The sequence below is a fragment of the Chanos chanos genome, chromosome 14 (assembly GCF_902362185.1).
Source record: "Chanos chanos chromosome 14, fChaCha1.1, whole genome shotgun sequence".
In the NCBI taxonomy this organism is placed as follows: Eukaryota; Metazoa; Chordata; class Actinopteri; order Gonorynchiformes; family Chanidae; genus Chanos; species Chanos chanos.
The window spans coordinates 14,146,667-14,172,951 of record NC_044508.1 but is presented as its reverse complement, the minus strand read 5'-3'; the positions used below and the strand labels follow the sequence as shown (position 1 = coordinate 14,172,951).

Below are 26,285 nucleotides of genomic sequence, written 5' to 3'. Positions count from 1 at the left end.
TTCTTTAGTTTTTAACTTACATGGTGGAGTAAATCAGACTGGTCATGAAATTTGACAAGTCACAGTACGCGATTGTTACTTTTGAAGGTGCGCAGCTTGTTATATTCTTTTTGTCCACAAGAAGGAGCTCTTGGATTTAGGAAGGGCGCATACAAATGGACATGATCGTAGAAGGAGTGCTACGTTTTGTTGTGGGAAGCAAGTGCAGAACCAGACAAACATGTGTTTGGCAGATATCTGAACGTTCTCACTGATGACATCCCACTTGTTTAACTGTTTTGGGCCTGGTTTACCATAGTAGGTATAGGCGTGCCATCGGTCTGCCTGCAAACAGGTATTCAGTTCTCTTTAGCAAGATAAATAATCCATTATCAAATGGATCCCTCGAGGTATCTTGTGTTAGGAAAGAATATGCTTATGATTTTTCATAGTCGGTTGCGGTATTCCTCATGTTTAAAATTCAGCTGTCTAAAGCGGTTTTCGCATTCTACCAGCTGGACTTCATACCATTCAAAATACCCATGTAAAGTTTATCTCAGTGGATCCTCATCACATGCGACACTATGCTGCAGGTCGCTGCATGCACGCAATGTAGTGCTGAACCTATGTCTGCTGAGCAGAACTTTCTCACTGACTGCACAGAGGTTAAAGGACAATAAAAGTATCACAGGACATTACAGTTCGGTAGATGATGAGGACTTGGAGGATGTTTTGGATGACAGCGAGGTAGAGGAACTCTTCCAGCAGCAGTTACCCGCCGGTGTCGGGGAGGGAGATCACCGCATTTTTATCGTTCATCCTGACGTTAAATGGGGAAGCAAAAAGCAGCATCTAACCACAGGTACACACTGCGTTTGCTCTGCATCATCAGAGTGTATGATGCAATGGGAGTAATACGTTGTACACATTCCCATACGTAATAGCTTACACTTTCGACTAAGCAGACCTAACCTAGTGAAATGACATGATGACTTGACTGTCAGTACTGTGTGTGTGTGTGTGTGTGTCTGTGTTTTGATATATGATGTTGCTCGTGTTACAGCTGAATTACAGATGGCAGAAGCTGTGGGCTTAGTAAACACTTTGCAGAACTGGACTGTGGTGGATAAGATCATTCTCTCCACCAAGACACCGGAGAAGAAGAGAATTTTTGGCAAAGGGAACTTCCAGACCCTCACAGGTGTTTGTTCCGCACTCTTAATGTCCCAAAACATTTTGTGTCCCTCTCAGGATGTTAACTCTCTCAATTTAGGCAAAAGTAGGCTTGTTTTCAGCAGAGTTAGGCACTGATTCTGTAATGCAGATGCTCATTAAGTTCCTTATAAACTGAATCACGTGTTTGTGAATGGGTTTGAAGCAGAAGCCTGAGTACTCTGTGGTTTACTTGGGGGTGGAGACCATATGTATCAGAGACTGGTGCTGCCGTTACAGAAATAATTTACATGGGATGCTATTGTTTCCTTAGCCCTTCTTACGACCAACCGTTTTTGGCTGAAAAACCTGTCAGGCTTTCCTGAAGTGCCGCGTGTAACCGGCCACAGTCACGGTGACCTGTTTTCTTTCTCCACAGAGAGGATCAGGAAGACACCTGGAATAACTGCCGTTTTTGTGAATGTGGAGCGTCTCTCTGCGTTGTCTGAGGTAAGATTACAGACCTCACATCTGGAATGAAAGAAAGAGAAAAAAAGAAAGAAAAGAAATGGTTAGTTGTGATGTCACTTGAATGTTTTTTTTGGGGGTGGGGGGTGGCGGCTGGTTATTTCAGAGGGAGCTGCAGGAGGCCTGGGGTGTAAAGGTGTTTGACAGGTACACCGTGGTTCTCCACATCTTCCGCTGTAACGCCAGAACCAAGGAGGCCAAACTGCAAATCTCTTTGGCAGAAATTCCTCTGCTCAGGTCAGCATAATGTCTGTTCTTAATCTCTTATCTAACCAGGATTAAATGTGTAATCATAGAGCTTATACCTCCATGCTTATGCTGTAAACTGATGTTTCTCACTTACTTTCTTCCCATAAGGTCGCGTTTGAAGAACGAAATTGCACATTTGGACCAGCAGGGTGGTGGATCAAGGTACATAATGGGCTCAGGTAAAGAACAGACTTTCTTCTGAAGCAGACTGGGAATGACATCTTTCCTGTGGTGAAAGTGTAGTTATTGGGTCTAATGGTTCAGCCCCGCCCACTTATGTGTCTTATGTATGTATTTAGTGGTGATGGATCATGACTGAAAACTTTCCTCTCTGAAACAATGCTGTGTGTATTAGAGCGAGAATTGAGAAGTTTCTGACTCTTTCTTTTGCTCTAACAATGAGGATTAATGGTATAACTCTTTGTTTCAGTGATATATCAAGTGTTCATTCATTGGTGATAATTAATGGTTAAATCCTTTTCTTTCTTTCTTTTTTTTTTTTTTGTTGGGCAGGTGAGACATTGATGGAGGTGCAGCAGAGACTGTTGAAGGAGAGAGAGCTGAAGATTCGTTCAGCTCTTGAGCGTCTACGCAAAAAGAGACACCTCCTACGCTCCCAGCGCAAACTCAAAGACTTTCCCATCGTTTCTGTCATGGGCTACACCAACTGTGGTGAGAGTGATTGTTGTGCTTAAACATGAACTAAAGTGACTTATTACAACCTCATCCTGCTGTCAGAAAAAATATATATGACCTTTGTTCATTTCACCTGTGAAAATAGTTACCTGCTCCTTACATAACTGAACAGTTATTATTCTGAGTTATACAGGACTATTACAATACATCATAACTGTCCTATGGATTTGTTACATTGGCAGTATAATAGATAAAATTATTAACCAGTTGACGTGCCTGGTTTATGGTATCTTAGCATATAATATATGAGATTGTGTAATGTATTAAATTCCTTCTAGTCAAAAGTTAGTTTACCCTCAGTTGTATCTCCAACTGCCGTGTATGTGTGTCTCAAATGTGGTTTGGATTAAAACAGTCGAATCAATGACTGGTTTTCCTCGCCTGTTTGTTGTGTTTTGTAGGAAAAACAACGTTAATTAAAGCTCTGACCGGGGATGCTGGACTGGAACCTAAAGACCAGCTCTTTGCCACTCTGGACGTCACAGTCCACGCCGGCCGGCTCCCCAGTCACATGACCGTCCTGTACGTCGACACCATCGGCTTCCTGTCACAGCTTCCCCACCAGCTCATCGACTCGTTCTCCGCCACGTTGGAGGACGTAGCGCACTCAGTATGCAAAAAGAGAAAGCCACAAACTCACAAACTACTTCCTACAAATACAGAGTTTCAGCCATTATCAGGATAATGGACTGTTTGTAGTTCACTGATTTTTTTTTTTATTTTCACTGAGCGGTACTTGGCGTACATATTTCGTGTCATCCAACAGGCTAGTCCTCTCAATGATTTAATCATTGTATTGGATGCAGAAAAGAACAATCAGAGTGTTCCATCATTTTCCTGCTATGCTGATGAAGCTTAATCTTTCTCTTTCCTCCTGTCTCTCTCTCTGTCTCCCTCCCTCCCAGGACCTGTTAGTTCACGTGAGGGACGTCAGTCACCCGGAGACGGTGAATCAGAAGGTTAACGTGCTGAATGTTCTGAAGAGCCTGCAGATCCCAGAGCGTCTAATGAACTCCATCATAGAGGTTCACAACAAGATCGACCTCATCCAAGAGTGAGTCTCAGCAGCCTTAAGCACCAATATGTGTAATATATAAACCTCAGCAGACAACTTTATGTATGTATATATAGACCAGACAACCTCGCTGTACAGCCGCAACCACACCCTACAACTTCACAATGCAGCCCGGAACCACGGTGTACAACTTCACAATACTGTCTCATCATGCATCCTCACTGTGTAACCTTACCATACAACATCAGGCCCCAACCTGTCTTCACCAATCCAGCACCAGTCTTTACACAACCTTACCATACATCATGTCCTTACCTGTCCAGACCAATCCAGTCCACATCAATCCAGGACCAGTCTTTACATGTTACCATACAGCACCACACCCTAACCTGTCCACTTTACCACACGAATCCATCACCTGGGTTCACATAACCTTACCATAGAACATCACACCCCAACCTGTCCACTTTACCACACTAATCCATCACCAGGGTTCACCTAACCTTACCATAGAACATCACACTCCAACCTGTCCACTTTACCACACTAATCCATCACCAGGGTTCACATAACCTTACCATAGAACATCACACTCCAACCTGTCCACTTTACCACACTAATCCATCACCAGGGTTCACGTAACCTTACCATACAACATCACACCCCAACCTGTCCACTTTACCACACTAATCCATCACCTGGGTTCACATAACCTTACCATAGAACATCACACCCCAACCTGTCCACTTTACCACACTAATCCATCACCTGGGTTCACATAACCTTACCATAGAACATCACACCCCAACCTGTCCACACCAGTCCAGCTCTGGGCTGCAACCCAAAGTGCTGGAACTCAGAATGTGTGACTGTGGTGAAGTGTAAGGTAGTGACTTTGCTCACTGTGCCCAGGTATGAGTGCCCTGATTCGGATGCTGTTCCTGTCTCAGCACTTAGAGAACTGGGCCTGGATGAGCTGAAGCTCAGGGTGCAGGAGACCATCATGAAATCAACAGGCAAACAAACCCTCAGCCTTAAAGTACAACTGGACAGCCCTCAGTTAGGGTGAGTGAGTAAAACCCAGAAAAAATATCAAATATCAAAAAATAGCAAATATTATGATCCTCTCTGAACTAAGTATCTGTGTTTGTGTTTATGTGTGTGTTGTGTCCATAGCTGGCTGTATAAGGAGGCTACGGTGCAGGAAGTGGATGATGTAGGTGATGATTGCACTGCTACAGTCAAAGTCATCATCAGCACTGCTGCCTACGGACGCTACCGGAAGCTCTTCCCCGATACCTAGTATCCCACAATGCCCTGCTCTGTTCTGTTACTGTGTGTATTTACACTTCACTGTGAACTACTCAGATGTTTATTTATTGAATATTCACTCTTTATTCTTAAATAAAATGAGCAATAAAATCCTCCATACAAATGATAGCGTGACTAAGATGAAATGTGTGTAAAATGTTTATGTCATATGTTTATTAAAGTTTTAGAAAATATAAACAGCAAATTGACAAAGTTTAGATATAAAACGCCCACTCAGCTATGGTTTTGGAAGTATGCATATTTCATACTTAACTGATTTCAGTTGATGATGAAATTCTGGTAATCCCTTTAAGATGTGAAAAATGTTTATATGTCATAAATGTACAAAAGTTTTGGGAAACATAAAGTGACAAAGTTTAGATGTAAAATGCACCCTGAGGTATGGTTTCAGATACACATTTCATCAGAAATCAGTTTAAAATCAGAAAAAAAACTCATTAATGCAACTTCCCTTAAAGTGACAGAAGGAATGTTTCCAAACCAGAAAAAAGAAAATACCACACCATGGTACTGGGAGGTATCATAAGGGAAGCCATATAAACAAATATTACCGTAAAGACAAAAAAGTGAGGTAAGGCAGTTTTGAAGTATTGCAGATCACACATAAATGACGGTTTTTGTAATGATTCTGAAAGACCTAATTGATTCCTTGACTTGAATGGATCCCTGTGTAGATGAAAAGTTAGACTGTTTTGACCTAAGCAGTTTTCACAATAGATTAAAATGTGTAGTTTGATCTAAAGCAATTCCTTGCTGTCAGTGACCTGTTGTAATGTGCAGTTTCTTGTTAAGAGAAATGACAGTTGGACAAAGTGGCAGAGGTCCAATGAAGTCTCCTGCTATGATATTGAGGCAGTTTGCGTCAGAACCAGCAGTTTGGTTTTGTAGCCACCTCCGCACACGCTCCCAGTTCTTCACGGTGAGACTGTGAAGCGATTCCCGCGGGTGCGTTGTGATGAACCTCCTGTCTGCGGTTAAGTTCAGTCCCGTCACAAAGAACCCATCTAAGCAAGGAGCATCCAGGAAAAAAAATCAAAAAGTGTAACACAAACTCACAGTAATTACAATGAATACTCCGGGGGAAACAAAAATCTCCATGAAAGATTTACGTTCATTATAAACATGTTTTCCTCACCTGGGCGGCCCAGTTCTTTCTTCCACTCCAGGTATTCCAGTAGCCCACTGGCTGAATCGCTGTTGGCCCACCAGTATGGGATGGCTGGCCACAGCTCCTTATGACGTGACGCCGTCTGGCCGTCGTAAGACAGAATCACCTGATACCCAGACGCCCACAGCCTCCTCAGAGTCAGAACCTCCTCCTTGGAACACACAGACACCACAACAGTTACTTTACATGGTTCACACAATAGTACACGTATTAGTGTTAAACAGCGGTATAACTCATGGATTTAAAACTCAAGGCATACAACAATCCATTCTCAGCAGTATTTTTGAGCAAACAATAATTAATTTCTATGTTACACACCACTGAGGCAACCTTGGGCTTAAGAGCCTTCCTCAGCGGGGAATGCTCTTAGGCAGTGAACTATCGTGCTAGGAGAGAAAGCAAAACCGTCAGGTTGCTTTTCTTACCACTACACCCTTCCACCCTCTTCTAATAAAAAATGTATAATACGTAGGTGAAAACAGCATGATTTACATACATTGCGAGGACACAGTTTAGAGCCGAAGATTTTTTTCAGAGTGTAAATGAATTTCTCATGGAGTCCGTCGTCAAGGCCTTCAAAATGACTACAGGCCAGGATGACCACCTCGTTCGGATGCGCCTCTAGCCACGTGACCACAGCCTGAAGAGTCTCCTGCAATGAAAGCAGAGAACTTTGTAGAATCCACACAATGTGAAGCACTTTCCTTCCGACATTTCTATTTCTGACAAAGCACTTAGATCCAAATGCTTACTCACCGCTACAGTTACGTATGTATAAATGACATGAGTGAAGTAAAGATCGTCTGAGGTATCGTGTTGCTTTCGGGCGATGCGGAGGTCAAAATATCTAATGCCGGCCGCAAGTTGGTCCAAGATCCCCTTTTGCTGTTCGTGTAGCATATACAAACAACAAATGAAGCTTGTACAAGTATGCAAACTGTACATAGTGAAGCACAGCTTTGAACAGGTGAAAGCTGGTGTTTATTGTGTATATATATGTACCTGTGTGGTGGCCCATCTGAAGATGGCTGGTCTTGTGAAGCAGTAGAAAACACTGTCCAGCAGTCTGAAAGTGTCTGACTCTGACCTGACCAGCGGAGAGTTAATGTCTAAGCAGTAGCTCATCGCATCATGACTCCCTAAGAGTGAGAACGACAGGAAACAAAATCATTTGCAAATCTATTTTTAAATTCTCAACTACCGTTTCACATGCATGTGACAGGCGGAACAAGAGCGTAATATGAGAGGGTAAAAGAGATGAACAGAGTTTATGACAATAAATGTAATATAACTGTTGGTTATATTAACTCAAAGATTTAAATTTCATTTTCAAATTCGTTCAGTGGCTTTTCACCTGTTTCTGAACTGCCATCGGTCGTTGAAATAGCCTTTGAAGACCTATATAATACCTTACCCACTTAGTTATAGCCATTCATGAACTTCCTGATGTATATACGTATAAAACATCACCACTGGTAAAATCATGATTTAGAGTTACTAATTAGTAAGCATACTGAAATGCAACATTGTAGCGGAACCATAAGTCGAAATGTCTTGTCTTATGAACATGTCTTATGAACAATACCTAAAAACAGAGAAAAATACACTCATGCAAACAGTATGACCAAATGACTTGCACACTATACCTGGTATGGCGAGGTTCGTTAGGGGAACGTCCCATAGCTGCACAGGTAAAGTTGACATCCAGTTTTCCAAATTAGTTTGTTCCTCTGTATAGTCCATGGGATGTCATAGAATGTAAACGAACGGAATACGAAAACTAAGGACGACTGAAGTCACTGCAGATGTGACGTAGGCTATATGGGTTGACGATAATTTAAAACACAGAGATGCATGGAAGGACGAGTTAGTAAAGTCTGAAAAGTCCTCACCGAGCTAAGAAAAAAAGACAGTAAATTGACTGAACCGATGGCTCACCATTGTTTTTAACATCAAAATCAATGGTGAGCCAGTTGCAAACAATCAAATTCAAAGGTCGTTAATGCTCATTGACTGCGAGAGGCAACAACCGCACCTCCCAAAACAATGTACAGACAAAACGAAGAGGTGTTATTGCACATCTAGGGCCAGTTTTTGGTATTTCCTTGTTAGCAGTCAATGCCGCATGACCTGGAAATTACTGTCGTCTAAGTGTGTTTTTAACCATTGAAACTGATTTAAGCACAGTTTTGTCCTTCGTTTAGATTAGGCTTGAAAGTCCAAACTGAACAACAAAACCGGTCCAGGAACAGTTTACTACATACAGTTCCTAGAGTGCTGTCGGCATTCAAGGGAGCGTCTCAAAATTACGCGAACAGCTGTTTAAAAAATGACTTGCTATGAAAACCGATAAACTTAATCATTTTAAATCAGGATGAAGGACTATTCAGAGAATAGTTAACGAAATCACATTCAGACCTAGGAATGTAGCCTTTAAATGATTATGTCTCTGTTTAAAAAAAACCAAACAAACAAAAAAAACAACTATCTCTCTTTGACCACAATTTGCTTACCTAAACCCTGCCACAGGATCAATGGTGAGGGCAACAGGTCAAATAGCATCTGAAACCTCATAGTGTCAGGCCCTTTGTTTGCTTTTTACTCTTTACCAAGTCACAACAAATGGAATATCTGTTTGATACACTCCTACTTGGCAATAATAAACTGGTAACTGGCACTCTTAAAAACCTTTTCTCCCCTCACTTTGATTTAGTTAAACTCAGTCTCATTCATACTTTCATTTGACTTCAAAGGCCCGTTATGGATTAACAGTTAATGCTGCAGAGAGATATAAACCACTTCTGTATATATCTGGAGAGAACATGTGAAGAAAGTGAAGTTAATGGTCTATGAATAGTGGTGTTAGAGGCCTGTTTCTCACAGTCACAAATGAACAGTTTCAGTTAGTATCCATGTTCAGAAATGTTTCCATCTCATTCGGCACTTACAGATGGGACAGAATAGCCGACAGCAGAACGCCTGCTGGCAGAAGATAATTTAAAACAGCAGGACAGAACAGAATTTTGTTGCATGGTGCAAATGGTTCTCTGATGAGTCTTCTTTCTCTCTGGCTTTTTCTCACTTTCTCACTCTGCTAAATATTCGACTGTTAATTCGACAGAAAACTCACTGCTACGCACCACTGGACATGAGACTCTTGTTTGAATTAACAACAAAGGAGACAGGCGTTTTCAAGCTGACACAAATTCCGGCGGACAAGATTCAAACATGGAATACAACAACCACTGTGTTTCAGCCCAGTAGAGAAGACTAGATTTAGCCCTCTGTGTCCTTTTCCTTTGGCAGCTATCTCAGTGAAATGAAATCTTCACAAACTCAGAGCAAAACTGTGTCAGTATGCCTGTATAGATATAGAGTGTGGTGTTTCTGTGTGTGTGCGCCTGTGTTGGGGACAGACCAAAAAGAAAGACAGGGTTAGATAGTTGCCTGACTAAACAGAATAACAGTTCACAGGTCACTGACCTCTAGCAGTGAGTAGTTGTTTGTGTGCAGTTTGCATTTTACTATTTTTCAGTGCATTCTATCAGTTAGCATGTCACTCACTCATTTACATAGCTAAAGGTACCCCAGGTCTATCAGTTGATCTCTCCAGTAATTAGCTTGTAAAACGCAGACTTACACACAAAAACAGCCACCTATAAATTTTCTTACACAAAATCCTTTAAACAACTGTATGAAAATAAAACCATCTGACACAAAAGACGTCAATGTTGTTATGCTTGTCTTTATTTGAAATATTCTCTGTGTGTAATATGCCATTCAAAAGCTTGTTGCTCTCTTCCAGAGAGATGCACATACGTCACTGTGATGAGATGTCCTGGGCTCGGCTGTGTCAAACCTCATGCTTTTCTATAATCATTACTGGAGAAGGGGTCGTGTCTGAAGTGAGGAGGCAGGTTGTAGGTAGATTGTTCATGCGCTAAGGCATGCTTCTCTTTTTCATGCAGAGGTATTTTAGTTTTAACCCTCAACGTGTTGGTGCGTATTTTACAATCTTGTCTTTTTTTTTTTTTTAGGAACTCAGAGTAGATATGCGTATAATCGTACATTTCTGTGTGCTTTTGACATCAAACTTGTTTGTGCAAGTACAGGTTGTGTCAGTGTGCTCAAAAAATAACAGTCAACTGTGCTCTATGCTTGCGTGTTGTGCTTGAAACTGGTGCTTATTTTAAATTTGTGATAAACTTTTTCCCTTCCAAATGACCTTCAGCAGGATGCTGGTCTTTGAAGTATTTTGATATTTCTCTAGAGAGAGTGAGACTAAATTATTGCCAAGATCCGAGGTAATACATGTTCAGTTTAGTATATTGCATCCATAGTAAGATAAATATGACTAATAACTCACTAATTCAATTTGAAAAAAAAAAAAAATCAGCACATAGAGTGTAAAACAAACAAAACAAAACCCCACGTCATTATGTAAAAGTGGAAAGTTACCATAGCAAATTCTGTCCATACGAGTCAAATAAAAGTTCATTCAGAGAAAGAAAAAAAAAGGCATTCATTCTCTGTATCATGCATCAAAAGTCTTTGTGCAAACTGCCAAAACTTAGCAGCTATCATCAAGATGCTCTGTTCATTAGGTTCTCGTTCAGTCCGACAACAGAGGGGATAAAGCTGCCCTCCGTCACAAAGTCCCCTGCGATAATGTTGACAGAGCCAGCATTGGCTCCAGGTCTCTGCTGGCCGACCCAGTGGAGCAGGGTTGGGTTGGTGGACATCACCATATCCTTCAATGACTCGGTGGGATGCGAACAGATGTACTTCAAGTCTTCTGTTAGATTGATTCCCATCACAAAGAAACCCCCTACAGAGCGACACACATATTAGAACATAAGGAAAACCAAACAACAAACCAAAAACGTAACACACGCATAGTGACAAATATCTCTCGGACCTACCGGATATCCCTGTTAACAGTCGGTAGAGACTTTGTTTTTTTTACGAAAACAGCCAAAACTGAACAATGAGGGAGATAACAGATTATCAGGGTTTTCTTATTCGTTACCTGGGCGTCCGTTTTGTTTCCTGCGTTCAAACTCCTCAATTAAGGCCTCTGCTTTGCACTTATTAGCCCACCAGTAAGGGATGTGGGACCAGAGATCATTGTGGCGGTTGGAAATGTTGTGCTCATAGGAGACAATCACCTGGTGTCCCTGATTCCACAAATTACGCAATGTTACAGCTTCCTGCACACAAACATTTAAAGATTATCAATTACATCGCAGTACTGATGAGTGATTAGGTCAAACATGCTCAAACACACTCGTGCAAACACACATCAGCGCCTTTTGTTTACACACTTGATAGGCAATAGGCTTCCACATTCTTATGCTGTGTTTGCATATAATTATGTTTCATAATGTGATCAGTGCTTTCAAGAGCAAACAGAAGGGCTTTTACTGACACAGCAAATTGGGTCCACATCGGGACACCTTTTTGTCACCGAGTTTGTTTAATAAAAGATTCGTGTATGTAATGACTGTGCAGCTGAACCTGATCTGTCGTGATAAATTACTGGTTAGAAGAATCACCGGCACCGTGCAGTGTGCCTGTCATAAAGGCAGTAAGGGCCTGAGAGACTTACCGTTTTGGGGCACAGTTTAGAGGAGAAGACATTCTTTATGGTGGAGATGAGCGAGGAGTGAAGCTCTTGGTTTAAACCCAAAAAGTGACTGAATGACAGGATGACCACTTCTCTGGGATGTCCATCAAGCCATTCCCTTATCTCCTTTAGTACCGTCTAAGACACACACACACACACACACATACACACACACACACACACACACACACACACACACACACACACACACACACACACACACACACACAGAGTCCAGCTCAGTTTCCTCTTATCTTCACAGTAACTCATCAAACCAGTTTAAAATGTTTTATAAATACTGTATACATTTTAGAATAGAGTCAGTTATGACAACATCCTTTAATTTGAAACATTCTTCTCCTTTTCTGGATGAGGGCTGTGTCTCTGTAAAGTTGTAGTGTTTACCTCTACGGTTATTGTAGTGTATACCCCATGGTAGAAATAGAGGTCAGTGGAGCTGTCATTGGGGCGATGTGCGATCCTTAGGTCACAGTATCTGACCCCACCGTCCAGCTGCTCCTTCACACTGGACTCCTGTGGAACAGAATGAAAACATTTATTGGGTCTACACCTGACAGTTCTATATTATCATACAACCTGTGAGACTTTGTGGAGACAAAAAAGCCCATGTGGTGACATGAATGTCTTCATTAAACATTATAAACACATCTGTACTGCTTTAAAAGCCAGTCTTCAAGCATTATAACTTATATAAATATACTGTGGAGGTCAGAGCTGATAAACAGCTGAGCAAGGCCTTGTGTTGAAGAACCTACAGTTGGTAATCCATGAGAAAACCTTGAAAGGGTAATGTGACCAAAGCAAAATAAATTAGGCTCCAGTTCAAGGTGAATCTTTCTTACAAAAGATTGTAAAACATGTTAGATATGGTGCTATGTCGTTTCATATGACCCCATATGACTGTAGAAATAAACTGTAATAATGTGTTATTAGTCTCTGTGGCTTTATAATGTTTTATAAATGGCTCATAAAATATTCTAGATTTTCTTATACTGTATGATGAAGAGGGAATTCACAGGAACGATACTGTATCTGTTTGCAATAAGCCATTTATCATCTTCCTCTGCTTCTATAATCCGAGAACGGCTGCTTGTATGGAGAAACCTGTATTGTTCAGCATTTTTTTTTTTACATTAATGCAGTTTGTCATGACAGTCTCACTGCATCACATTTCAATTTTATTGGCCACACTATCTGAGCAGCAAAAGCTAAAAATGCAACAAAATGCCTGATTGATTTTATTTGAAGTGCCAAGGGTAATTTGTTTTCTTTCAGCCTGACAGATTTCAGTTCGTTGGGCGAGATGTTAATGGGAAGGGACCAGAGAAGGCTGAAAGCATTTAAACCAGTTTAGCATCCTCATTTCTAAGAGGATTAAATTTATAGTCTGCTCATTACTGCAGAAAATTGCAAATTCAATACATATCATAAAGTACTACAAGTACTGCGTGTCACCTCTTTCAGAGAAATCCATATAAAGTTCATCATCATCATCATCATCATTACAGGCAGAGCATCTGATTTCCATGGTTGTATGGAATGGACTTATACACATTTGACCATAACCTTTTTGAATAACTGGTTAATAAATTAATTGAGTATGAAGTCATTATTACCAGCATGTCTCATATGTTCACAGGCATGTTAAGCAGAATTGTAATACTATATGTTATACCTCTTCATGCATATTGATCTCACCAGTGCTGTATTTAAAGATAATACCATCATTGCAGACATCCCCCAAGTAAACAGGTACAGTTAACCCACCTGTGCTACAGCCCACTTGTAAACAAACGGCCGAATGAGAGGCTTCATGTATTTGTCCAGTTTCTGGAGCATGTCCGGCTGGGTCAGGTCCATTGGGGAATGGTCATTCTTATCCAGACAGTAAGTGATAGCATTGTGGCTGCCTGTTTAAAAAAAGAGAGAGAGAGAGAGAGAGAGGGAGGGGGAGAGGAAGAGAGAGAGAGAGAGAGAGAGAGAGGACGTTCTATAACAAATGACTGTAGCACACACATGGGTTGGGGGGGCGAGGGGCACTCTGACACCAGCTGGTGTGTTTCAGACAGAAAAATCCTTCATGGAGTGTGAATGCCCTAGGAAAAAAAGAGCTGAAGACTCATATTGACCTTGACTGTGGTGTAATGGACAGATGCTGACGGAGCAGGGAGGAGAGAAACCTGACACTGCCAGGGAAACGACACTCTCACACAGGTCAGAGCTAGTTCACACTCTCACCGATCACCCCCCCCCCCCCCCCCCACCCTCGCTCAGCGCATACATGACGGTGTGTATACAAACATACAGGTGCTCAGCTTTCAGAACTGCTATCGGCTTTTGTGGAACGATACATTTCATCTTCACATAGATGCGTATGTTGAAACATAAGTGTCTATGCAGCTATTTATATTAATGATGAGAAGGGTAAAGAAAACAAACATGAAATAGTGTAATTTAATTATGTAATGTATATGACCAATACTTGGGTAATATAACGGTGGTCATGGGGCGGGTGGGTGTGTATGTGTGTGTGTGTGTGTGTGTGTGTGTTGGGGGGGGAGTCGGGGGGGCTCCATTAGATTTGAGTAATGTTCATCACCACGTACCTGGAATTGCCAAATTACAGAGAGGGATATCCCACAATTCACATGGTAAATGGCCCATCCAGTTGTCCATTGGAAGGTCTCTCAACGACATCTTTGATGAATCCTTAAGTGACTTCTTTAAGGCCTGTCGACATTTAACAGTAAACCGCCGGTTAACTTGTACTGATCACGTTAATCATGTAATACAGATCTAGGTCTCGCTCCAATTAAAGCGCAGAGACCTATTATGAGATATAATTCGAATGGGAGAATTCTATTCAGATTAAGCCATGTGGAAGAACCATTGGACAATGAAACTTCTTTTCATTATGTACAGTCCAATAACGCGGCTATGTTATCTCCATCAGAAACGATGCACAGATAAGAAAAGGTCTGGACCTATGGATTCATTCATTAAAATTGTATGGTATAAAATGTATGATTATTAGTATTATAACGAGATGAAACACTTACGCGTTACATTTAGTTTTGCAGTGCTATTCATCTGCTGCTGGTTAATCCACTTCATGCAAATTAGGTTCAGTGACTTAAGATGCTCGGATAGGGTGTGTCAATGAAACTCATATACTCCATTAATTCCCAAAATTCCCGCGGCTGTCCAGATCCAAGGGAGCTCGATACGGAGAGCTGATTCAGCAGCTGGTAGTGTCAGGTTGAACTTGGCAGGGTAGGTATCCAACACAAAATCTCACAGCGTTGAACTGAGAGCTGTAGCGAGAAATACGATACTCCGGAAGACCGTGCTTCCTCAGTGGAACGATAAAATTTGTTCTAATTTGATCTCTTACACATAAAAATCAGATAAACTGAACTTGCCGTGTCAGTTCTGTCGAAAGACACATTTTAGACGAAATCCGCTGAAATACACAGGAGGGGTGTTGAGAGCGTGCTCGTTGATACCCGGTTTAGTTCTGTGTCAGGTTGGTGAAGGCGGGGTTTTGTGTGTAATCAGCAAATGCTACATTGACTATTCCTTTTAAAGAGCCAACAGTCTATTCTTCAACACCAGTGACACTGTGACAATTACAGAGCCAATACTATAACACAGTCTATTGTTCAAAACAGAGATCGGGTTGAATTATTTGGCCTGATAATATTTCTGCAGTCGGGTTTCCTGTACAGTGTACGGGTTGTGCTATGCTGATGTTAGAATGCTGACCTCAGTGGATTCAGAAAAGCACTGTTACCGATGACACTGTGCTTTTCCCAAATGCCTCTCACACAAATTATGCCACAGCGCCTGGGATGCCGTATTAGCCAACAATTCACCCAGAGGTTGTATTTTTTTTTTCTCTGTCACACATGGAATGACTATTCTTTTATCTAAAGAGAAATCAGCACATAAATAATTTACCTTAAATTACTAAATTAACCATGTAGGCCTTACTCAATAAAACAGACCCTATAGAAGGATAGTTTCAGATGACAAACTGTGTCTAAGTGTGTTTAAGTGTCTGGTGTTATCCCATTGTCATAATCCACGTTCTGTGTGGGATTACAGAGACGAACGTGATCACGGCATTGAAAAACACCCCTGGGAGAGGTCCCTGGATGGACCATTTCACATTCAGACAATGACAACATTAATGTCCACTACAATGGCACAATGGTTCCAACTAATACTGTCTGTTACCGCATACTGGAATCCCCTCAACCACAATGGGGCCCTTAACAGTACTGGAATTCCCTTTATGACAAATCCTCATTTACCCACAATTATTACAACAAACATCTCAATTAAGTGTAATCTGCTGTAATTCTTACATTTATCCTTCTTGAAAACTACATTATGCTCTTGCATAATAGGTACATTATATAATGACAGGTAATATATATATATATATATATATATATATATATATATATATATATATATATAAAACTTGGCTCATGGCAATTCACATATATTGTTATGGAGCATCATGTAACCTAATTAAAATGTTTACACCCTGGTAATGTAAGCTTTCCAGCTGAGAGCACTTGCCTGCATTACTATATTTGCTCCAGATGGAAGGAGTGAATGTATTTTTGACGAAATCCGCTGAATGTATGTTTTTCACCATTAACCGCCCTCAAGGCAAAATCTGCTTCTTTATTAACTGGTGCAATGTCTGTCTTTAAATTGTGAAGGCAGCATTTAATAATAGGATCTGTAATCCCACCATTCATATCCCACACACACACAAACCTTCTGAAGTGTAAATTGTTCAGTCAGCGGAAATGTGTTTTTTTCCCCAGATGTACCAGAAATCAGTTTTACTGCACTGCATATCAGCTGACGGGAGGTGTAACAGCTCCATTTGAATACAGCGACTTGGGACGAGCGCGTTTAAATGCAGGTCAAAGTGAATGATCACTCTGCAGGTACAGTTCAGCTGAGTGGGTTGTATAGACTGGCACTGTTTTTTTTTTTTGTTTTTTTAAGGAGCACACAATATGTTGACTTTTGCAGTAAGACAGTGCTGTAATTCTCACAGCTCGCTGATCAATGCCTCTGACAAAACACGGCTTTTAAAGTCTTTCTAAATGAGCCTCTCCAGCAAAACCAATCAGGAGTGGGGAAGACACTGGTTTGAGTCTTAATCCGGATCAATAAGAGAGAACGCTGGTGTATGGCATCATGCAGACATCTGAACAGCCTGAGTTTCCACTGGGGACAGAGACAGAAGGCTGCAGTTGAGTGAGAAGACAGTTCTGGCACTTCTGGTGCATCATGTCAATAGGATAGCGAAACATCCTTCAGCTGTGGTAAAGGTCAACAGTGATGTGGAAAAAGCTATTAACTGCCAACACAATTCAACATCTTATTGCCTAAATACCAAGTTCTTTTAACGGGACTACAATGAGGAAAATACAGCTCCTTGTCTCTGCAGTGGACTGATTACCATAGGCCCCTTCCTAACCAATCAGAGACCTCAGACTGAAGAAGCTGTCTAAAGTGGCTTAGAGGCCGTCTAAAGCAGGGGTGGGCAAATCCGGTCCTGGAGGGCCATGGTCCTGCTGTTTTTCTTGTCAGCTAACTAAATACAATCTGTGATTGGCTGAAGAGAGTGCACACCTGTTTGCAAGGTGAAAATCAACAGGAAACTAAGAGGTGAAAACAAAAACCCGACAGGTCACTGGCCCTCCAGGACCAGATTTGCCCACCCCTGGTCTAAAGAGTAATATATAAAAGGAAGTTCACATATTTAACTTTGTTTTTCACATACAGTGTTTTTAGCATTCAGCCCCAAGTGCTGCACGCGACTACCCACTGCTCCTAGAGTGTATATCTTGGATGGGTTAAATGCAGGGGACAAATTTCCCTATGGGGGACAATAAAGCACTTCTTATACAGACACTGCAATCTAATCATTTGACAGGCAAGCTTAGTGGGGATGTTTAGATGTGGATGAAGAGGAAAAATCACATGCTTTCATTGTCATTAACATTTATTGAAAAAAAAGTTCTTGCAAGAGGAAAAAAAAAAAAAAAAAAAAAGGAACACAAAGTCTGTGGAAATCCATGCCTTTGCAGTAAAATAAATTTGTTGTAAAATAATAGCATTTTTTAAAAAAAAAGAAAGTCCTTCTGTATTCGTTGAGTGCACAACTCTTGCACTTCTTAACAGTGTTTTCCATTGGCTGCTGGTATTGAACAGAACGGAGCAGCTGAAGGAGGTCATTTCTGGAAGTTCATGGAACAAATAATAAAAACAAAAAAAAAAAGAAAGAAAAGAAAAGAAAAACCCCCAACTGTACACACTCTTGGAGCGATGCTTCTTTCACTCTCCACACAGGAATGTGTTACACTTAAAAATAAATAAACACAGCGTAGCTGAGCCAGCTCTCAGACACACACACACACACACACACACACACAAACAGACGATGGGACAACTAATACAAAGCCTCTTAAATCCACTTGTATCAACAGTTTAAGTTGGAAAGCATAACTACGCTTCATATTTTAAATAAATACTGCATTAGAGGAGTGATGTGTTCTTTTTGGGGATAATCTTTAGAATCTCCGCTGCAACTTGTTCACTGACCGCTCCGTTTGCCCGTGTGTCAGCCGTACTGCATTGAATCTGGATTTCTCATTCCCTGACAGGATCCGACCAATCAGCTCTGAGGACCAGGCTGAAAGGTGGCCTAATGGAGCTGCTAGTGGAAGGGATGCCGTAACTGCATAACCTGTATTAATATTTTAATTTGAAGCAAGTGACCCAAACTGGACAGTTTCAGCTGCTCACCTGTCTGGGGGTGGGGGCTCAACTCAACTCAACATGAGCTATAACCTAGTTCGGCGGCCCAGTAAAAAAGTAAAATTTTACTGCAGTAAAACGTCACTCAATATGTCAACGGCCAGTCCATGACAGTGTGACATGCAGCATGTTCATCTGTGACTCCGAGTCAGAGCTCCTAATTACACGCAACAAATCTGCTTTGTTAAATGGCTTCCTTTACGACATTTGGTCTCGGGCATTTGTTTTTCCACAAGAAACCTGTATTCAGTCTGAATAAAAATTAGTGTGTATTTATGGCTCTGTGCAATGGTGTAAACTCATACCAGCACTGCATTCTTGTATGATGTCAATATTGCATTCTATAGAGAGAAAACATTTTCCAATTCACTTCCACTGAACGCATCCACGGTTGAAGCAGTATTCCCGATCCTTCACTTCCAAAGCTGCGATATCTTGCTGGTGACCTACACTGAACTACTCAGCAGCTCAAATGAAGACATAAGATGTGAAATACAAAGAAGTATAAAGACATATTATAGAGGTACAGAGGCCAACTTCTCAAAAACAAAAAACAAAACAAAACCAAAAACAAAAAGAAAACATCAAAGACATCCTTACAGAGAAACCTGACAAAGACATTTCCATTTCCTGCCACATTCTGTTGGAAGACCACTCTTGATTGCTCACAAAGACATTTTTTTTTTTCCCATAACAAGAAAACAAGAGACTGGATAGAAATCATGCTAACATTTCAGGGAAAGATAGAGTGAAAGATAGAAACAGAGACAAAGAGAGAGAGAGAAAAACAAATGAACAACACAGACTAAACAACACAGGAAGGCCCTGACAACTAGCTTTCATCCAGATTTCATCTCATCTCCATTTTCACGTCTTTGTTTACTTATTTATTTTTTTGCATAACCAAGTCATAAAGAATGTACAACACTTTATCAGTAAGGGCAGGCCCCCCAACATGGCAACCCATTCCCCTTGACCGAATTAACAATTTACAACCTTAAAAATCTCTGTTTGACCAATATATACAGAAACATTGGTTGTAGTCCCCCTGTAAGCCCCTGGGATGTGATTGGTGGAGTCTGTTAGAAGTGAAACCTTATTGGCCAGACTATTACTAGGTGACAAATGGAGCCAATGAGTTGCTCTGACAGAGTTCCCGTGGTCTCCACTGGCATTGGGGAGCGTCGCCTCACTCAAAGCCATAGCCATGTCACTCAGTGCCCCCCGGTGGAAAAAGTTTGCACAAGCCTTCTCAGGAGGCCTGGTTACTGAGGTAGCTCAGGTCAATGGTCAACTCTCCTAGAAAAAGGGCCGATGCCCTTGTGAGGGGGGGTTCTGAGGCCGCTGTGGAAGTGGCAAAGCTAGGGGCAGTGTTTATATGTGTGTACCTGCGTGCAAAGGGGACCGTCACCTCTGCACTGAGGTTCTGGAGCTCAGTGTCCGTTTGGATCTATTGCTGGCTTTTCCGTGGTCCCTTCCTGCTCCCCTCTCCTCTTGCCCCTTTTTGCTACCTCGACCTTTCTTTCCTCCGCGTGGTTCCGGCTCAGAGTCACTAAGCTCCAGGTCAGGGCAGTAACCGTCTGTTTCATGCCTCTCTGTCCCTGGTTTAGCACAGTTCGTCTGGTCTCTGCTGGAGCTTTTGGTTTTGCTCTTGGCAGAGCTGCGGAGGTCTTCTGTGGTCCGCACCAAACTGACCGTGGCTTCTTTAAAAGAACGACTAAAATGTTCTATGGTGGACCTTCGGAGACCCTGCGCCTCGTTCTTTCCTGCGACATCATCGCGGGCGTCTGCGTCGCAGGCCGTCTGGCAGGAAGTGTCTCTCTGAACCGCACTCTTCTCCATAATCCCGTTGGATTTCAGTGGGTGGGCTAACTGCTCAGGCTTGCCTTTCCCATTGGTTGAGTGACCGTGAAGGGCGGCGTGCAGAGCCAATGGTTTGCCGGTTGGTTTAACAGACAGAGCAGGGCTGGAGCCAGAGAGAGCTGAGGTTGGAATGAGACCATTTGTGCGTTCTTCTCTCTGGGAGCGGGCCAGCTGAGGTTTACCCAGGCCGACCCCGCCTTCTGCTGAAGCCCCGCCTCTTGCTGAAGCCCCGCCTCTTGCGTGATCATATACATTCACACTGTTATCTGTACATAACGGCCCGTTGCCTGATTTGGAACTGGCTTTGCTGTTGCCTTGTGACACTTTGGGCATTTTGAGCTTGAGTGTAATCCGTGGAGGAGGCCGGAACAGCAGGTTCTCCACAGCTGAGGATACAGGCAGTCCTGAACACACACATACACGGACACAGACAGAATCAATTAATTTACATAAAGTCACAAAAACTTAATTACCACACTAACTGCTGCTATTAAGAAACTGTTGTGGTAAGGAAAGCTGAGTGGAAACTGAAGAGAAATCTCAGTGCTTCCCATTTTTATTGAGATGAGATTAGATACTAACAAATGGTTTGGTTTTTATGACTGATAACAAAAACAGTTGCTGCACAGAGGCTTTATATGGGTTTTTCAATTTCTGGCATGTTTCTTCCTGACCTCCGGTGTGCGTGAGTGTGGGTGTGGGTGCGCACGTGCACGCGCGTGTGTTTTACCTGCCGACAGCTCCTGGTTGATGAGTTTGACGTGGAGGTTGAATATCTGCTCCTGAGCTTTACTCTGCGATAGTTTCAGCTTCTCTCTCCGGCTCACCATGTAACACAAATTCCTCACCTAGACAACCACACACACGCACACGCACACACACACACACAAAATTACACCCCCTGACCTTTTCATACGATCAGTGAAACTGAGATCACAGCCTCTCAATCTTCAAGAAATGTTTTTCAAATCTATCAGAGCGAAACAAACATAATCATATGACTGTTACCTTAGTTCGACAATAAAATTAACATTTACAACTAGGACAAATAGAAATCAGTTACTCTAACACTGATAAATGTTAACATGATAACCAGCCGTGCCCATCCTGGGCAGACGGTCCGTTGTGATTGTGTAGTACTCACTCTCTCCAGGTCCTGTCGCAGATGCATAAACATCCGCATGCGTGTGTGAATGCTGTCTTCTTGTGGTTGTATCAGTAAGTTCTCCTCCTGTTCTTTAGGGGGCAGCAACGCTTTGTTAAAACTGCATTTCCTCTTTAGTTTCCAGTACTGATAGATGAACTCCACAAGGTGAAGGGGTAAAGCAAGAGATTCGGCCACCTCCTCCGGCCGCACCAGAGTGTAAAACTCTTCCTCTAGTTCTAGAAGTTTCTGTGCCCTCAGACCCATTTTCTCAGTCTCGGTGGGCGGTTTGGAGCGGGCCGGGCTCAGGCCCGACTCGCTTGCTTTGGGTTTACTGTGCTTCAGGCAGTAGGATTTAAATTTGACCTCGTCTCCCTCGTCCAGAATGGTTTTCATCTCCAGGTTGTGTTCAAAGGCGCAGGTCACGTGGAAAGGGATGGTGCAGTTTTTCACCGAGCACTGGCAGAAAAAAAAAAAAAAACGAACACGAGAGAAGGATTTAGACTGTTAACAAGCGCCGAAACAAAACATGCAAAGATACACATACACACACAGGGCTCTTACCTGTATACAAGCCCCGGTTTTGAGTTTGCACAAGCTGCAAATTAATGCCCAGCGACTGGGGGGAATATGGGACACTTTAGTGATGGGCTCCATACGTTCTGGACAGGCAATGCTCACCTACACACACACACACACACACACACACACACACACGAAGAAGAAAGGCAAAATTCTTAACCAAGCACATGTTCACTATTATCATCATTACTTTAGATCATTTCTCTTCATTATTTATTGGTACAGGGAGTTACTCAGGTTCTGAGCTTGGCAAAACTGTCCCTCTGTGTGGAATTTGTTTTCTTCTATGTATGTGTGTGTGCGTGCTTTTTTTTTTTTACCTCGGGGATCCAGAGTGCACAGCTGACATGTGCCCACTTAGTTCCTGCCCGGGTGGCTTTCATGGCACCGCCCTTTTTGGGGCAGAGTAGACACTGTGGGTCGATGCCTAACACACAGGTCCTGCACAGCCAGTTCCCAACCGGAACCTTCACAATGCCGTAACACGCCTACGACACAACACACACAGTAGGCTTTCATTCGTTACTAAAGAATAAACCCAACCGTAATCCACCTTAAACCAAACATTAAGATTAAAGCAGCTCTAAATCCTAAACCTGAGTCTGGGTCTATAATCATATGTATTTGGACCCCTGCAGTGGTGATTAACTGGAGAGACTACAGACAGATTACTCATTGGTTTGACTTGTTTTATCTCCCTAAGGATATTTAAGTTTGTAAAACATGCATTTTATCATCCAGTTTATGCATTTTTTTATAGTTATCAAATAAGAGCAGAACAAGTGTGAAAACTGTTGCATATTCAAACATACCAATCTTCCCTTCTGAACTGCTGTTTTTTCTCATTTTAACCTCCCTTGTTGATCTGCCATCTCTAACTGTAATGAGCCGGCTTCATCACAAATGCCTCTTACATTTTATACGCCCAGTTTTTAATAAGACATCTCATGTGAGAGCCGTCTGGGTGTGGAGTTTAAAGTTAATCCAGAGGTGTGTCTGCGGTGACGCTGACCTGGTGCACACAGATGTTGCATTTGTCACAGAACACCATGTCGTTTCCCTCCTCGCTGTCGGGCGAGCGACACACGTCACAGATGACGTCCTCGTCATACTCGATGCCCAATCCTTCTTCGGTCTCGATAGCGTGATTCATGTTGTCATGGCAACACCTCTCCAGAGCCTCCATGGCACGCTCCATCGTTAACTCATCCACCGGTCCGTCACCTGGGAGACAAACACACAAACAAACACACACACACATACACACACACACAGAGCAGAGCTCACTGAAGGGTTCTTATGCATTTCAAGCAGATCCACTCCTGAGGTAATTTCCGAATGGTGAGAGATTCGTGACTGACAATATGATTTTTTTGTTCAGAGGACAGACTGTATCATCACCCCCCCACACCCCCTCCCTCCCTCCCTCTCTCTCTCTCTCACCCATCTGAGTGAGTTCAGCATTGAGCTCCTGCAGCCAGTACAGATCCATATCATCCAGGTCATATCTGCACATGGCCTCCGCCAGCTCCTTAATGTTGACATAGCCCGTCTCACTCGAGTCCTGACTCCAACACTGGATATACTTCCTCGGTCTGGAGAACAGCACGTCCTTTGGTCTCTCTGCTATTATCCTGCACGCAAACGACAAAAACCACAGTAAATGTTTGAGTGCGATCTACCAACACATAAACTTTGCTTTATATTTCCACATTGTTTGAAGACAAGAAGACTTGCATCAGTCAGGGTGTGATGTGCAAAGAGCGCGTAATGGAAGTAACCAGGGTGGGGTAGATCACCTGATGGAGGGCTGAGGGATTGACTCGGGGCTGGCCAGCACCTGCACGCCCTTCTCCCACTCCTGCCTCCAGGTGTCGGCCAGCAGGTAGTAGTCCTCAGGAGAGATGTGGTGGGAGTCGGGCAGCTTCATGGCACTGATCAGGTCTTTTCTAAACACCTGTGGGATTAACGAGACAGAGGGATCAACGAGGCGTCCCATTGGTCTTCGTCCGGTGGTGCTCTGAGACATTTGCAATGACAGATGGGACAGACTGTCTGTCATATAAACATGTTGTTGTCATAGTGATCAGGAAGCCACAGATGGAATGTGTTTGTGTGTGTGTGTGTGTGTGTGTGCGAGTGTGCTTGTGGTTTGGGGTGCTCGCCCACCTCGGCCGGTTTCTTCTGTGCAGAGGCGGGAGTACCTGGCTTACTGCCATACTTATTCGAGGAAAACGAGGTGGAGGGACCTGAGAAGAAAAAGAGCGAGAGAGAGAGAGAGAGAGAGAGAAAATGAATATTTTCCTTCTCACATCAGGACTTGTACTAAACAGGTCAGCTCGAGGAAATTCAAAACCACTATCTTCAAAACCACATCTACAGCTGACTAAATGAGACATGTTAAGACGAGCCTGTCAGTCAGCTACTGTCATCTCTGCGTCTCCAGAAAAGAAACTTACTTTCATTATCTGAACTGTCACTGCTGCTTGAAGACCTGTGCCGTTTCATCCTGATGTATCCTGCGCACGCACACGCACATACAAAATTACAAAAAGAAATACGCTTCCTTACCGAGGAACATCATCAAGAACTCAAGCATAAGCAAACAGCCCACACCATGTAGAATTTGAGTTTAAAATCACATAAACAGGCCACATTCCTCTTCCCTGTTCTCACCATATATGTCCAGTAGTAGAACATACTAATGCATTCCTCTGCTTTGCTGTGTTTGCTCTCCTCTCATCCCTGCAGAAAAACAAGAAATAAAGAGAGTGAAAATGAGAGAAAGTCTACAGGGCGTAGAGTGTAGTACATTACACAAACTGGACTGTGCATGAATAATGATCTAAGTGGTAGATTTGAGCCTTCTCTTTATTAAGGAACACTACCCCGGTCTTCTGCAGTGCAGTGTCCATTTTAAAAAAAGGACTACAACTCCCAGAAGACCCAGAGCGTAACAAACATGTGCTGTTCACGTATACTCTCCACAAGCAGGAATGTGAAGAGAAAGAGACACGGAGAAATGGGCATCAGGGAAAAGCCTCATTCTCATTCAGACATGTTCTCTCAGACTAACACACCTCTACATGTCCACATATATATGAGAAAAAACAGTCTTAACATCACAATTCCAATGCTACATATTCTTTTAAAAACGTTTTTACATTAATAAAGAACACAGTATAAGAAAGCCCCACACATATGGTCTAAGTGTCTGTGTAGTCTACGTAATTGAAATGCAACAAAATCATAATTTTCCACTTATTTATCAGTAGCTGCTATGTATTACACAGCATTTTGTTTTTCACCATCATGTCCCTCCAACAGCACTAAAAATACTACAGTCAGGAAGCAGCGGAAGCCTCCAAAATGGAATCTGTTTGCAGCGTGTCACACTGGCTCTGTGCACTGTAACACCTCAGAGCGCCCTCTATAGGGCACAGTCATTCACTGCAGCAAAATAGATCAGATAGCACATGACAGCTACCAGTTAAACTTCGGAGCCAAAAGTATGTCAAACGAAAGAACTGAAACAGAGTTTGGACAAGAGAAAACAGTTTGCAGCATTTGTTGGTTAAACATTCACAGGAAGACAAAAGTTTGAAATAGAGGAGATTTTTTTCTTAATGTAACAGAGCTCATGTCCATTCTTCTCTGTCACTACAGACAGCTTTGATGGCATTACCATCAACTTCCTGTAAGAGCAGTAAGCACAGGAAGTTCACAGTTATTATGGTGAATAGTAGTCACATGATGAGTATTCTGTAATCAAGGGTTAATTCTTAAGCAACTATACAAACTCACAAACATCTTGGGGGGGGGGGAAAAACGGTATGCCAGAATTCAGCGGTTGTTCTTGCACTTAATATGAGTGACCAAAAGCCAAACATATCCACATACTAAAACTATAACCTTCATAAGAGAGACAGGGATCCCTTGTTCACGCAGTTTTACTGTTTCAGGAAGGAACTTAAAGAGAAAGGTGACGTGTACCACTGACAGGAGCAGACCTTGCTTATGGCTCCCACTCAAATACATGAGGGGGAACATCTGCTCCTGACGCCAGTGCTTCCATAGA

The 26,285-nt window shown here is 42.4% G+C and overlaps 4 protein-coding genes across 5 annotated transcripts; 1 reads left to right on the top strand and 3 right to left on the bottom strand.

Annotated features, from left to right (window-relative positions):
- Positions 1-375: 375 nt before the first annotated feature.
- Positions 376-4,922, top strand: gtpbp6 (GTP binding protein 6 (putative)). Its single transcript, XM_030791090.1, has 11 exons — positions 376-389; positions 645-841; positions 1,043-1,180; positions 1,571-1,641; positions 1,766-1,896; positions 2,017-2,087; positions 2,422-2,580; positions 3,006-3,214; positions 3,510-3,658; positions 4,532-4,684; positions 4,796-4,922. Exons 1-11 carry the CDS (start codon positions 376-378, stop codon positions 4,920-4,922), a joined length of 1,419 nt encoding a protein of 472 aa, XP_030646950.1.
- Positions 4,923-5,707: 785 nt separating this feature from the next.
- Positions 5,708-7,862, bottom strand: plcxd1.2 (phospholipase C, X domain containing 1, tandem duplicate 2). Its single transcript, XM_030791089.1, has 6 exons — positions 7,766-7,862; positions 7,122-7,258; positions 6,876-7,004; positions 6,616-6,771; positions 6,087-6,267; positions 5,708-5,955 (listed from the first exon to the last, which is right to left on the bottom strand). Exons 1-6 carry the CDS (start codon positions 7,860-7,862, stop codon positions 5,708-5,710), a joined length of 948 nt encoding a protein of 315 aa, XP_030646949.1.
- A 2,840-nt stretch (positions 7,863-10,702) lies between these two features.
- Positions 10,703-19,827, bottom strand: plcxd1.1 (phosphatidylinositol-specific phospholipase C, X domain containing 1, tandem duplicate 1). Its single transcript, XM_030791088.1, has 7 exons — positions 19,768-19,827; positions 14,373-14,496; positions 13,534-13,676; positions 12,151-12,279; positions 11,728-11,883; positions 11,149-11,329; positions 10,703-10,947 (listed from the first exon to the last, which is right to left on the bottom strand). The coding sequence occupies exons 1-7, from the start codon at positions 19,825-19,827 to the stop codon at positions 10,703-10,705; spliced, it is 1,038 nt and encodes a 345-aa protein (XP_030646948.1).
- Positions 19,828-19,986: 159 nt separating this feature from the next.
- On the bottom strand, positions 19,987-24,715 carry jade3 (jade family PHD finger 3). 2 transcript variants are annotated; one of them, XM_030791601.1, is made up of 11 exons: positions 24,667-24,715; positions 24,377-24,456; positions 24,007-24,164; positions 23,651-23,841; positions 23,220-23,431; positions 22,528-22,695; positions 22,190-22,306; positions 21,626-22,084; positions 21,212-21,329; positions 20,715-20,885; positions 19,987-20,678 (listed from the first exon to the last, which is right to left on the bottom strand). In XM_030791601.1, the coding sequence occupies exons 1-11, from the start codon at positions 24,713-24,715 to the stop codon at positions 20,026-20,028; spliced, it is 2,376 nt and encodes a 791-aa protein (XP_030647461.1). In that variant the 3' UTR covers positions 19,987-20,025. The 2 variants fall into 2 exon arrangements, with proteins under 2 accessions (XP_030647461.1, XP_030647460.1); XM_030791600.1 differs by having other exon boundaries at positions 19,987-20,885.
- Between the last annotated feature and the right edge of the window lie 1,570 nt (positions 24,716-26,285).